This window comes from Rhinolophus sinicus, chromosome 15 (assembly GCF_057876585.1).
Source record: "Rhinolophus sinicus isolate RSI-liver-muscle chromosome 15, RSI-T2T, whole genome shotgun sequence".
NCBI classification, from domain to species: Eukaryota; Metazoa; Chordata; class Mammalia; order Chiroptera; family Rhinolophidae; genus Rhinolophus; species Rhinolophus sinicus.
In genome coordinates this window covers 34,870,308-34,885,443 of record NC_142515.1, presented here as the reverse complement: position 1 = coordinate 34,885,443, position 15,136 = coordinate 34,870,308, and the positions used below count along the sequence as shown (strand labels likewise).

General features: G+C 34.9%; 1 protein-coding gene across 5 annotated transcripts in view; it reads right to left on the bottom strand.

The window, feature by feature from the left end:
• Nucleotides 1-15,136, bottom strand: part of PRKG1 (protein kinase cGMP-dependent 1) — a 1,140,935-nt gene that overhangs the window by 37,682 nt on the left and 1,088,117 nt on the right. For 4 of the 5 annotated variants that reach the window (XM_019738600.3, XM_019738591.3, XM_019738608.3 and 1 more), the window contains one exon: nt 463-559. In XM_019738600.3, the coding sequence (XP_019594159.1) occupies nt 463-559 (97 nt within the window). Of the gene's footprint in view, nt 1-462; nt 560-660; nt 680-15,136 lie in introns of those variants that run through there. The other variant, XM_088791981.1, reaches the window with a different exon arrangement.

Here is a 15,136-nt window from a genome sequence, read left to right as displayed (position 1 = left end):
TTTTTTTCAAGCAGCATTATGGATCTTTATATATATATATATATTTCACTTCCCTTTACATATATTTAAATTTACATTTTAATGATCGTCATTGTACATAGAGTGCAAAATTAAATTAGTGAACACTGCTCAGGACTATGGAAGTAAATAAAGATCATAGAAAATCAGCTGAGTAAAAAGTGCTTTATGTCTTCTCATTAAGTGAATGTGTATACCTTTCATTTAATATAAAGAGGTTTTCTAAAATGTAAATTAATATTTATTTTATTTTTAATTAATTGAGTACATAAATAGAGCCCACTTTAACCATTCAAACTCCGATGGACTGATATGAAATTATTTGGTACCAATTTAGAAACTAAAGTAATTAAAGTTGAGAGAGAAGAGAAATCTTACTATAGGAGAAAAGATAAAAACAGGAAGACAGTGGCTTTCAGAAGCATTCAAAGAACAATCACGTACCAGTTCAACTCGTCCGAAACCTCCAACTCCAAGGGTGTCGATGATATTGAAATCAGACAGCTTCAGGTTGGCGAAGAAAGCAGCTTCAGCTTCATATCTGGATTTTTTGATGCGAAAAAATGGAAATTTCTTAGAGGTGCAAACACGGGTACCACGTACAACTGTACTGGAATGACATGACTGTGGAACAGGGTTTACCTGCTTAAATTCCATCTTGCTTTTAGAGTCTGTGTTTTCTCACACTCATAATTTTTTTTTGGCCCCAGTTGTGCAGAATAACATAGATTTGCACTTGTTTTTCAAAGGAGAAAAATACAAAGTACCCACTGCATGCCAGTCATGTGACTGATAAATCCAGTTATCAAATCAAAGTTACATCTTGGTATTTTTCTACGAGTCTTCTTGTGAGCACGGATTGTTTGAGTTGTTCTTCCTTGGTTTTGTTTTGGATTTTTTGGTTTTACTTGGTTTTGTTTTTGCCGTTCAGATTTTGGATGGCAGTTTCTCATTAGTTTCCCTTATCCACAGGCTGGCAATGGCTCCTATAAATATTTGCTAAAAGCAGCAAGATCTTTGAGGTCTCTGGAGTGAAATCACAGCCAGGTTTTACGAAAACAGATCCGAAAAGCTGAGGACTGATGTGCAAATGTCGGAGATGGATGATTTCAGAAGCATATTCACATTCCTAAAAAGTGTCTTTCCTTCGTTTATATTTACTCACTGACTCTCAGCTAGTAATCCCAGTGTCTTTATGTTTGCAAGTTTCTTATATGAGTGGTGTGGAAAAGCATGGATTCTGTTCCAAAAGTCTAACTATGCACACATGCAAATCTGACACATGCAAGTGGCCAAAATAAGCTTCTCCTGATGAGACAAGTGAATATGAGCTGCTTAAAATATCTCCTTGTTAAAGTCCTTACTATTTTTAGAAAGGGCAGGAAGGCATAAAGATGAAGATGATCTTCCCACTCACTAAAGTATTTGAATAACTATGTGTAACTCATGACCTTCAGCCAGGCGGTACCTGATTCAGTATGACGCTATAGATAGACATGATGAACACATTTGAGATAATGATACTAACACTGCTTGTTTATGTCAATTTTTTGGATAGAATCATCCACAGGCATGTCTGGCGTTAAGCTGTATAACATTTTCGCTATTCCATTATAATCAAACACAAATTTAGACTCCCCACTTGGGAGAAATGTGAAACAGCTTTCTAGGTGAGCTTTCAACATTTCCCAGTTTACCACCACAGTTCTAGTTTTTAAGAAGTCAGTTATTGACAGACTCAGGAGATGGTAAAAACAACATTGTTTTTCATTATTGGCTGATTATATGAAATCATCTCTCTCTAAGAAGCCTCTATAAACAAGGCTACTGGGTCAATCCTAATGGTCTTTGTAGACTTCTCTCATGAACTACACAATCAAGAGATCGACAGTAATTCAGGAGATGGTTTACTAGAATGGAAAATAGGCAGCAAATGGGCATTTCTAGCATTCCAACTGCATCACTACTTTTGGAAAATTAAAACTCTATCCCATTTAAAGGGCCAGTGGAAGAGTTCACTCCAACAGGTGCTTAAAAAGGACATCTGTTGGGATTAGACCCCATGATAGTTTGTATGTGGTCAAGCATTTATTTCTTGATGGTCTAGATAATCAAATTCTTAATGAGATCATTTTTTAATAACATCCTATGCATTTGCTGGATTTAGAATCTCAGATATGAAGAGGATAAACTGTTTCAGACTACTTTGATACTATCTTATATCTTTAAAGTATCATGTTATCACTTACAGCTCTTGAATAAACCCCCAAATTCTTACATTTGGTCTCTGTGAGATTAAGCTGGAAACACCCCTAATCAAATGATCTTCAGCTTCTTCTTACACATCAGAACTACCTGAGCATCTCTTAGAAACCACTGAATTTGGATATCACCACAGACTGAGTGAATCAGAAATTTCTGGAAGGGGTACCCAAATGCCTGTAATTTTTTTTAAAAGCTCCCTAGTTGGTGCTGATGCACAGTAAAGGTTGAGAACCATAGCTCTAACCCCTCTGAAAGCTCAGGAGTTTTCAGAAACGACAGAAGAATTTGGGGGCAGATTCAAATAATTTAGGGAAAATAATAGCTGCCCAATGAGTCTAGGGGGTGATGCATCCATGCCAAGAGTGCTGGGGCTCTTATAACTTGGTCTTGGTTCCTGAGCCTCTTGTTCTAGACCCATAAGAATGAACAATAGTTCAATGATGGCTAACACTGATATAAATAAATAAATAAATACATACATACATACATACATACATACATACATACATACATACATAATAGATAAGCAAGCAAGCAGTGACATTGCTAAAAAAGACAGATACAGAATGCAAAAATTATAATTATATAGTTATAAATCTTTGTGCTCGCATTTTTACAGCCAAAACCTCTTTGTTATATTCACTATCTGATTAATTACTGATGGTCTTTTACCTAATGGGATGGACATAGTAAATAAATCCCGTGTTAAATAGTAGACATTTTAAGAAGCCCATTAAAATTCACTTATATACATATAGTCCCATATATTGGAAGCACTAATTACAGTTGGTAAAATATTTCCTATGGTTTAATGAAAAGAGATTGGTAGCATTGTATTCATACTTCGATAATCTTTGCTAATTACTTTGCTAATGTTCCTTTGTGAATTTGTAAAATACTGCACAGATGGGTGATTTTATGTAGTGGTTGGTGAGATACAATTTGAAGGAGCCTTTGGATAATTGTGCTTTTGATCCTTCATCGTGTTCCTATTTGCTTCCTGTCCTGATTCTTGGGAAGTCAGACAATAGGGGAATACCGCCATAGCAGTTTCTGTTTTCCAGCAAAGGGAATGTTGTTAGTGCTCATTATTTCACGTGCATTTGTTTTTTCTCATTTAAATTACTCTTTAGGGACAAGAATCATATCTTCATCACAGAAACTCTGTACACATTTCCATTTTTGAATTAATACTTTTTCTAACATAGAAATAACCTGAAGGGACCTTGGTAAAAAAGCTAAACTATGGATGATTCAGTTTCTTTAGGTATCTAACCACTTGTTGGTCACAACACAGAGGGACATTTTCATTCTTTCTTTTAACTTAGGAATTATTAATAGGGAATTTGAATTCATCAGTTATGGTCTACTTCCTTTAGAGTTGATAAAAAGTTTGAGTGGGTAAGGAGATTAAATAAATTGGTTAAGTAAGTGGCCACTGTTCTGTTAAACAAACTTCTTTTGGCTGAAGAAGGTAAATGTGGAACCCAAGTCCGTAACTTACTACTGCGGGGTACTGGGTCCAAGGAGTTAGGCCCAATTTTAAGCAATTCTAAAATCCATCTGTGCAGCAGTATTCAGGAAAAGGACCATTGCCCAGTGCTAAGCAAAATACATGTAGTAAGTATTTAGTCAGTAAGACATATAGTTCCTGATGCTTGGTTGCTTTACATCTAGCAAGGAGCATAAAATATATTTTCCAATGGTCCTGAACTTAGTCCGAGATACCATTTTTTTTTTAAAGTTGGTTTATTTGTCTGTTTATTTATTTATTTAGCATGGGATGAAAGCTATGGCTCTTCTTCCCAGAAAAGTGCAGATATTGACATACCCTTTCTGAATGTAACATCAGGGAGCATACACACTCCTAAAATAGGTTAACAACACAAAATTAACTGTACAACAGTGAATAAGTCTGTTGGGTGAAGGAGACACAGATAACATTGTTCCTCAAACACGCCTGACTATAAAATTTATCTGGGGCTACGGTGATTAGAATCCACAGACAATTGCGAATTCATACAAGGTACCCTTTAAATAATGAAATATTGAACTTGTCTTTTAAGAACTGCTGAAAAGGAACAAACTTGCCTAGATTTTTGCCTCCTTTTTTTTTTTTCTGTCTGTACACCAAAGGAAGTTCCAAAAATAATGAAAATGTAAAACTGATATGAAGGTACAAACGCAAAAGGATGATGAGACCAAGACGTGCATATATAGCCTAGCAACAGAGAAGCAGTACTAGGATAATCTCAATCTCTCTCTCTGAAACTACATATCTGTACAGTATTCACTTTCTTTAGGAAATAAGCAATAACCATTAGTTGTTTTTTGTTTGTTTGTTTGTTTTTCCCCATCTCTTCTAATATTACCAGCTTCTATAAAACCAAGGAATAAGAATGAGGTGTCCTTTATTATTCTCCACTATTGTTTTCCCATTGTTGCCATGCATCCATGAATCAATTCTGTCATCATTTTTAAATAACAGAATTGAGTTCTATACCTTACTACTGATCATTATTTTATTTTTATTTTTTTTACATTTTTATTAGTTTCGGGTGATGACTGACCATTGTTAGTAAGAAGTGAACATCTCTGCCTATATAGTGGAAACCAAATATGGTGATTCAACCCAGTATAACGTGTATGGAACTTAACATTTTATCTTCACCTTGGTATTACAATAACAGAAATCGCTGAGCTGCATTTTACAAAGCAGACAATATTATGTGCATTTTTAAAGTAAGGGCCAAGGATCCAAAGTAATATAACGATACCATGTTTCCCCGAAAATAAGACCTAACCAGGAAATAAGCCCTAGCATGATTTTTCAGGATGACATCCCCTGAACATAAGCCCTAATGCGTGTTTTTGAGCAAAAATTAATTAAGACCCGGTCCTATTTTCGGGGAAACATGGTAATCCTAGATGTATTACAAAAGCCAGTAATTAAAAGCCAATGGAACAAAAGGCTAATGTGGCCCTATTTGCTTTTGTCCAGCTCATTTACCCTGTTTCCCCAAAAATAAGACCTAGCTGGACAATCAGCTCTAATGCGTCTTTTGGAGCAAAAATTAATATGGCGTGGTATTATATTATTATGTATCATATTACATTACATTACAGTACAGTACGTTACATTATATTATGTTATATTATATTATACTTGGTCTTATAGTAAAATAAGACTGGGTCTTATATTAATATTTGCTCCAAAAGATGCATTAGAGCTGATTATCCAGCTAGGTCTTATTTTCGGGGAAACACGGTACAATCCAAATTAGCTTCAGAAGTCTATCTAAGGGTCTCCAAGGAAAACCAAATAAATTATTAGCATCTCTAATCCACATGCAAATCAGTTGTGATGGCTTTGCCTAGGCTCATCTGCTCTGAGGTGTATTGTTATGTCCTGCTGAGTTTAGTTTTATCAGTTCTTTGGGAAATCTACAAAAATAAAATGTTTCAGTAATCACACATGGATTCTCATCTATGACTAAGTTTTTTATTCCATAGCTGTAATAGGCAACATGAGATTCAATCAGACAATCAATGTCTACTCTGGACTTAAAAACCATGTAAGAATGCATCACAGCATACAGACAAAAGCTCATGACTTATCGTCCTGGCTCTCATCAATGACTTTGTATTTCCAAGTCCTGATTTCTTCAACATTTACCGGTAGGCTTTTGTAGAAGTATCTATAAACATACACTAAAGTAAATAAGTATGAATTTTGTAGATAGTTTAAGTCAGAATCCTCATTTACTTAAATGTTCATATAAATGCCTAGAAATCTTTCACTTTTTGTTACCAAAGAGCACTGCAATTTGTAAACCTCTACAGAAACCATTAAAACTTTCAGAAAGTGAGGCTTTAACACAATATATATATATACCTGGTCAATGACACATGCAAGATATAATGTTGGCCAGCTACTGAATAAACAATTTGGTACACAGAATTTTTTGTAATAATAGTTCCTGACTTAGTAAAGCTTGGTACATTGAGTAATTTGTAGGTCTGGTAAAGTAAATAAAAATTCACCTAGAAAAGTAATTATATATAGAGAAAGTAGAACTGGGAATTGGACCAATAAAATTTATTTACATATTTAGCACAGATGTGATTTGGGTTTAACCTACAGGAACCATTGCTTCATTATGCTACTTTAACTTTGTGTATGTGAATACAGTAAGTATATGTCTTATTCCCCCGATTCTCAAATGTTTGGAATTAAATAAACTTAGGCACTATGATAAAAATGGATTGTCCTTAAATCTACAGTCAAGTCATCGATTATCTCTTATTAATTTCTTTATAAAAAGTTTCATTGATAGCTAAACTTTAAAAGGGGAATCTTTTGACTTCATTGAAAAACAGAGTGAACCATTTGATAGTTTGTTTGTATAGGGAATCATTTTCTTTTGAAAGAATCATGCTTTTACTGAAGTCCCTATTACTAAATGTTTAAAATAATCCCTTTAAACATAAGCAAACTTATTTCTAAAGTTCTAAACAAAAAGAGATGATTTTTCATTTATTTTTAAAGCATATAGGTGAAGTCACTAGCATAGTCACTTTTCTTTTTAGCAGTAGTGGTAAAAACTAGAAGAAAGAAAAAGTTTGAAAGTAACTTAATGAATATAAAGTAGTTCATTCTGTCAGTTTTCTCCAGAAAGTATAATCTGTTCTTCAGGGAATTTGAGATAACATTAGTTTTCACCCTCTATTTCCAAAATTGTGGTTTTCAGAAACACATACTTTTTCTTTTGAGTACTCTAGTCATGAAATAGTTCTACTTATTTTTCAATCCATTCCCTTGAGGAGATACAGCCAACAGAAATACACCGGAAAATTGCATTTCTCATATCTGCTGCATAAAAGAATGATAGTAATGCAAATATTCTGCATTTAGAAAGCACCTTTCTTCCAAAGACTCTAAAATTTCTCTCATTTAATTTATCCTCTCTAATTCTCTGTGAAGATGGGATAACAGATATTTTTACTTCTATTTTGCAACTGGGTAGACCAGTTGATAATACGTGACGTGTTTTAGTAATTAAATACCAGAAGGATTAGGAGCAGACATGTTGGGCACGTTTCACATTATATCACAGTTACATTTACTACATGCATTGCAAAAATTTCAATTTATTTTTATGTAAGATAGTAGATAATCACAAAACTTTAGAAATTTTTTTATTTTTATCTCAAAGTACTCAGATACTAACATAGTTCAAAATCTGGATCAACACCTTTGGGAGCTTATTTAATCCAACCTTCATATTTTTGCAATAAAAGAACTAAGTTCAGGGATGGTAAGTGACTTAGCCAGAGACACAAAGACTCAGGCATAAGGTTCTGGTGTTTTTGACTTGTGATCTGTAATGCTTTTTACTATCAGATTTTATTTTTGCAGTTTTCATAATATTCTAATATTTGAAAAACATTGGTAAATGTAAAAGTTATAAAATATATTTGAAAAAAAAATATACCGTTTTATTACACAATTCAGCCAAGAATGTGACTCATGTAGCTAAGCACTTATGCCTTCATGCCTATGATATGGCATGTGCATGTGTGTTCTCCAGTTAAATAAAAGGACTCCCAAATAAAAGTACATGCGACATACATACAATGGAATACTACTTGGCCACACAAGACAAGATGAAACACTGCCATTTGCAACAACACAGATGGATGTGGAGAGTATCTTACAAAGCAAAGTAAGTCAGATGGAAAAGGACAAGAACCATATGATTTCACTCATATGTGGATATAAAACAAACAGCAACAATTGAACAAACAAAACCAAAAAACTCACAGACACAGAAAACCGTCTGAAGGTTGCCACAGAGGAAGGTGGACGGGAGGAGGATGAAAAGGGTAAAGGAGGTCAAATATATGGTGACAGAGGGAGACTAGACTTTGGATGGTGAACAAAATGCAACATATACATGATATATTACAGAATTATACAATTGAAACTTATATAATCTTATTAACTAATGTCAGGCCAATAAATTTAATTAAAAAAAGAAAAAGAAAAAGAAAATGCTGATAATTTTATGCTGCCCCCTCTAAAAAAAGTATGTTGATGCTCACAAGAGAATCTTTTAAAAATTCAAACATCAGAGTAGCATTTGTAAAAGATGAGTGAGCACATGCTACCCACTGTTAGCTTTAAATGTATTGTCCACTATGCCTTTTTAGTTAATCAATTTCTACATAGTTTGAGTTGTATTTTTCTTTTTCTGAAATAAAGGCCTAACTGGATATATATTTCCACGTAAATATAGTTGGCAAGAAAGGAATTAAAGATTCCTTTTGCCTGATGGTATTTGCTCATTGGCCCATAATTGCAAGTTCATTTACTAAGTTATTCAGCAATTATTCGTTTTGTGTCAGAGGATATACTCCCATATATGCATTCAAACAAAAAAGCACGCAGTCACCAATCATATTCATGCCAGAATAGATAGTTCCTTCATGTAAATGGATAACTATCAGAGGCTAGTGGTCTGAGGAAGTCCTCTCTCATCTCAGTGCAGGGTAATTTCCTCCTCTGTCCTCCCCTACATCTCTGCATAACAACCTGAGTCTTTTGCTAATGATTATTTACCAGGGTGGTCCAGATTGGCACAGCATAGCTTCCCAGGGCAAAGGAGGTAAGGTTGAAGGGGAAAAAAGATAGGTGAAAATGATTCTCCTTCTGCCTTCACTGCTCCAACACCTCATCCTTATCTATTGCCTCATGCCACAGAGAAAATACATATCCATTCCAGCAGAGCTCTCTTTCAATTTCCATAAGGACAATATTTGCCATAGCCTACATTTCTAAAGAAAGGATGGGCAAAACCAGCCCAAGTTTTCCCCTCAAATATAAAAATCTCTTTTCTATCCAAAGACTAAGAAATCTTTATTTTTTATAGGTCATTTAGATATGGGGTTAAAATATTGAAAGAAATAAGGGAAAGTTTAATTTTAATTACACCTTAAAGTTAGTCTTAATTGTAATCTTAATCAAAGGGATCAGTTAGAAGATTGAACTGGGAACAGAAAGATTAGTCAGGACTCAAATGAACACTAGGGGTCAACTTTTGTTTCTGGACTCAGAACCTTTGCTATGTATCCCCATTTTTATGTTTCCCCTTTATTTCTAAAGGATTCTGTGTGAATTTCAGGGACAGGAGGCTTGGGGACGTAGCCATGGTCACAGTGGGGCAAAGAATGAAAAGACAGAAAAATGTAGTGAGTGGCAAGAAGAAAATGAGAAGACTACAAGTCACCCTTCCCGGGCCTCTAGGAATATAATAAACGAAATGATGAGGGAGTTGGCCCAGGACCAACCTGGGCAAGACATTCACTTTTCTGTAAAATGAAAGCTTTGCACTAGACATGCCTATGAAGCTCACTTACAGCTTGATCATTCCGGGATTCCAAGTATTCTGAGAGATAATACACTTTCTAGAAAGTCCTGATAGCCACATCTTCTTTTTTTCTACTTTGTGTTCCTCTTCCCATCCTTCCCTTTAATCCCTGACTCTTGAAATTCTTACTTCAGGTAATACTACCAGAGGCTTTCACTTAAGAGGGTCCTGCTCTCAGCTCCTGGTATGACATGGAGGCAGGCATGAAACCCCAATTAATTGGCCAAGACAGCATTTGGGGAAGATACGTCTTGTTGTTGGAAACAGAACTGCAAATGCACAGACCATAATAAACCAGAGGTTCTGTCTCACCCAGGATTTATATCAAAATTATGGGGTGAATTAAAAACAAACCTGATAAAACCTTAGGATTTGGGGCCATGAATCCGTATTTTTAAATGAGATTCATAGATTTAAATCTATACAGCATTAATTACCAAGGTAAATAATTATACGTAAGTTTTAAATAACTTGTTAATTTGATATGTATGTGACAGACACCTATTACATCATGTATAAGTATCATAGGGAAATGTGTCCCAAGTTCCAAATAGTTATTCTGAAATGACCTTTGAGAATACCATCCAATCTTGAAGTGCGGAAAGCCTGTATATCTTAGTATATATATAATATTAAGCAGAAAACTAAATGAAGCAAATGTTTTTCCATGTCAAGTTGTTTAGTGTTGGTGATAGTGCATTTATCAAATAAACTAAGTCTCAGAGAAAAGACTACATATTTGTTATCAAGTCATTGCCATCTGGATGCAAAATCTGGCATTGTTCTATGTTGCAGCCAATGCGATTGAATAATAAAGTCATCTATGGGAGTTTGGGCTTTGTTTTGTTTTCTACACTGATATCCATATTTTATTCAGCTTTCTTTAGGTTTTACCTAATAAGCTTTTTGCTGCTGTTGTCCCAGGATCCCATACAGGATGTCTTGTTGCATTTAGTTGTCGTATCTCCTTAGATTCCCTTTGGCTGTGAAACTTTCTCAAACTTTCCTTGTTTATGATGATCTTGTCAGTTTTGAGGAGTACTGGTCAGGTGTTTTGTCTCTAATTGAGGTGTATCTGATGTGTTTTTCTAGGGTTATGAGCTTTTTTGGAGGAGTACCAGAGTTAAAGTGCCATTTTTATCACATCATATCAAGAATACATACTATCAATATAATTTATCCCTAATGATGTAAACCTTGATCATCTGGCTGAGATAATAATTCTATAGTTTTTAACAGAGTACATATTTATAGGAATCAACAAATGCAAAATGAGCTGTATTAACCTATGGTCTTCTTCATACTTCTTACCTTATACTGTGCCCCCCTTAAGATCAAATAACTTTACAAAGGCACTACTCCTTTCCACACTGCTAAGGTTTCTGCACAGTGATTAAAAAGGGTCACAATAAAATACACTGGTTAGGATTTACACCAATGGCTACAATATTAGAAACTGGTGTCTTCCCATACATTTTACACAAATCACCAGAGTGACAAGATAATGGCCATGAGGGAACAACCCAATATCCTCAAATTGCTCGTTCTTTTCTTTTCTACAAGTGTACAAAATTATTACAATAATGGTTTCCCTTAGTACCTGACTCACTTGTCATGGAAGTTTAGAATTAAATTGTAATCAAGTTTCACGGTAGCTGTGCCACTGGTTTAAAGAAATGCTATTATAACACTTAAACTGAACTTCACTCCTGGTTTAGAACATATTGGTAATTTTTCTGTGCTTTTAACAAGGTTTTTTTTTAAAGAGGACTACTTACTAACAGATTGCATAGTTGAGCAATTCTTTTAGAATTCTAAGTGAATTCTTTCAATAGTAAGTTGCATATACTACTCTTTTCGTACATAAAATAAAAATGATTCATTTGACTTATTTTATCCACTTCATAAAGCTCCTGGTTCTAACACTTGTATATATTGAATAATACTAAATTATTTTCTTTTTTAAAAAATAATTAGTAAATAAAAAAAAGTGAAATGAATAAAATTGGAAGGGGCATTCAGACCTGTTATTCTTTATACCACATAACAGGTAGAGAATATTTTTTCCATATATGGTTTCATTTTTCCTCACAGATTTTCTAGGGATAGAGTTGACCTTTTGGCTACATCCTATTCTCAATTGTCTTTTTTGTGATCTCCTTTTCCTCATCAAAATTATTAAATTTCTCCCAGGAATTAACAACCACCAAATTCATGAGCTCAGTGGATTGAATTGGTTTTACAAGGCCTTTTGACACTAGAACAAGCTACATTGGTGAGGAGACATCACCTTTACTTGTTGCCTCTCTTTACTAAGTTAAACAATCTGGTTGTTATATGGCCACTTGATGTTTTCAGAGAACAGACAGTATCTGATTGGATTCTCAGTCTGATTTACCCTTTTGTAACTTTGCAGACATAATAGAATTGCAGACAAAAGATAGAAAACCTTTCTTCTGCCTCTTTAGGACAAGAAATTGCTGAACTGGAGGTGGGAGCCTTAGAATCTTGTACTGTGCCTCGGGACCAATGAGCACATTTCCAGTGAAATAAAGGAGAAGGCCCCCTGCCAGCCAGCACTCAGAGGGTGGGACTGAAGAGGGGGTGGGCTTTCCTTGCAAGTGGGAAGCTGAAGGAGTCACATAGTTTTATTTCTGTAGTACTTCTGGCATTTGACCAGGCACAGGATAAAAGAGGTAGAACATAAATCTCTAAATACATAAAATATATGACATGTAGTAAACAATTTAAAACTGAGGGAATCTGCCTATTTTTAGCAGAAATTAGTCTATTTTTACTAAACTACAAAGGATATTTCAATAGCAATAAAACTATACTATGGTACAATTTGCACAAAGATGCCACTTAAGAACCTTAATGGAAAATAGATTATAGATAGACAGATGATAGATATAGTCAGTTAGCCAGTCTGTGGAGTTTTGTCTTTTAAAAAGCAGATATATTCTGGTGCCAACACATCCGCGACTATACTGACAATTATTCCAGAAACAAGATTCCTATAGGCTTTTCTTGTCAAAGTCTGGAGAATCAAAGAACCAACATGGTCCACAAGATGACTCTGATGATACAACTGAGTTATTCGGCTTGTACAAAATTAACCCTTTTTTCCCCCCTAAATTATATTCCAGCCTATACTTAAAGCTGGGAAAGGCTCAAATAAGTTTTTTTGTGAAACTAGATTTGAAATAATTTCATAAACATGATGGCTAATTTCTAGAGTGTTACTTGCTAATTGGAAAGCAAAGATTTTTTTTTTTTTTTTTAATGAATAGCAATAAGAATTACACTGTAGTACAGTTTTAGGTTTCAGGCTGATAACATTACAGTTGCAGGTCTTATCGTGTTTGTCTAGAAAATGTTTCTATATAGGAAGTAGAATTCTGTTACTATCTGTCTAGTCTTAAATACAACAGTTTAGAATATTGCTAGACAATTTGTTTACAGAGACCTTTCTTAGATGACATAAGGAATGAGATTTATCTAACATACCAGTGGATTAACAATTTGCTGACAAGGAGAAAACTCTTCAACCATTAAAGTTTTAGGGAAAGTAAGCAGAGCAGGATACTTTCTGATCCAGGATCTTTGAAACATATTTGTTATGACTATTTCTTTAACAGTAACACCCAATTATGCAGCATCATCAAGGACTGGGTTATTCCATGAAGAAGCATATTGTTTGGATTATTGAAGTTCATTCCTTCTAATTACCACCTAGATTTCTCTCATCCCATTAAAAAAATAAATAGGGAATTGATTTTTTTTTAGAATGGATTATCTTCTTCCAAACCATTTGAAGACTAATCTGTTGAACACGGTAGAGCATTCAGAGGATGACCCCAGGTTATCATTTTGGAAAGTCCATTACTGTGCTGTTACTTCTATTAGAGATGACTCCAATAAAACTTCTACAGCATAGTAGCTTACTTGTTATTAGTTGCTCAGTTTTTAAGTATTCTCTTGATAGAGTCAGGGAGCCTGTCTGCCTTACCTCCCATTTCTGACCCAGAGACACTTATTTTCTGTAATCTATAAAGCCAGATAGCCCAATTTGTTAGAATTATGCCTATAATATATCTACACAATCAGTGAGTTCCTCAAGAGGCAATAACATAAAATGATTAACATATAATCTCTAGAGCCAGTCTGCTTTGGACAAATCCCAGCTCCATTATTGTTGGCTACGTAAGTTTGAACAAGTGACAGGATCCCTCTGTGCCTTAGTTTTCTTTAACTGCTCAATGGCATGCTAACCAAACCAACTCCACTGGTTATAGTAAATAGTAAATGAGATAATGCATGTGAATCAGAACTACAAGCAGTCAATAATAAAAAGATGACGGTTACCTTTCATGGAGTTTTTACTGTGTGCCAGTACTTTTCCTTGTTATTACTAATTGCCTGATTTTCCTGACCATAGATTTTTGGCTGTGCTAAGTTGTCTTTCCCCCCCTTGGCTAGGAACTAGGCAGCAGTGTTGCTGGGCAAGCAAACTACAGATAAATGGGATGTTACTCTGTAGATATCACATTAATTTAGGAATATATGATTATGAAAATATGCCATAAGGTTGATGTTTTGTTCTTTTGCCTAACATTAAATTTCTTCATTCAAAATGTTCTATTGGTGATTTATCATGCTCCCAGTAGAACTCTTTGCACGTCTGCTGTATAAAGAAATTTATGCTATGTTTTCACCATTTAATTTCTGAACCACTTTATGTATAATCAGGTGCAATCGAATGTTGCATTAAACTAAAATTAATGGTATATGTGATGAATAAAGCATGGGATTTCTAGTCCATTCCAGACACCCTATTAAAAGGAGGTTACATGAGGGCCTCCTTTTGAAATTTAAATTTAATGTACTTTATACAATTCTACTGGGTGTTACTCTTGGGGAATATGGAATTTATGAGTCGTCACATGGACAAAAGAAAAGGACAAAGTTCTCATGTTGCTTCAGCATAAGAGCCTTACCTTGAACTATTCCCTGATCTTGTGGGAGACAGATGATACATCACCATGCTGTTAGCCACAGTCAGGCAATAGATACAGAGTCAGACAACGACCATCGTAATCCAGAGCCTGGAAATGCCTGAAACAGAGTCTCAAGAGGCATTCACAGAAAGTCTGAGGGTGTCCTCTCTGAGGATGAATTGTTGCCAAAATCAGAATTGCCAAGAAGCTGCTCAGTGACTTAGTCCTGCAAACAGACCCCTCTCCCATTTTCTTAGGGCTTACTCAGTATGAATCACTTCCTTAAAAGCCTCCTGAGGGTGGTTCATTAGGAAACAGGACAGAGACCTGGCCAAGTTCCAGAGGCACAAAGGATCTCACTGATTCCTTTAGGAACAAGCAGGTGAAACTGCAGATGTCTCATTCAGAACCAGAGATTTGTAA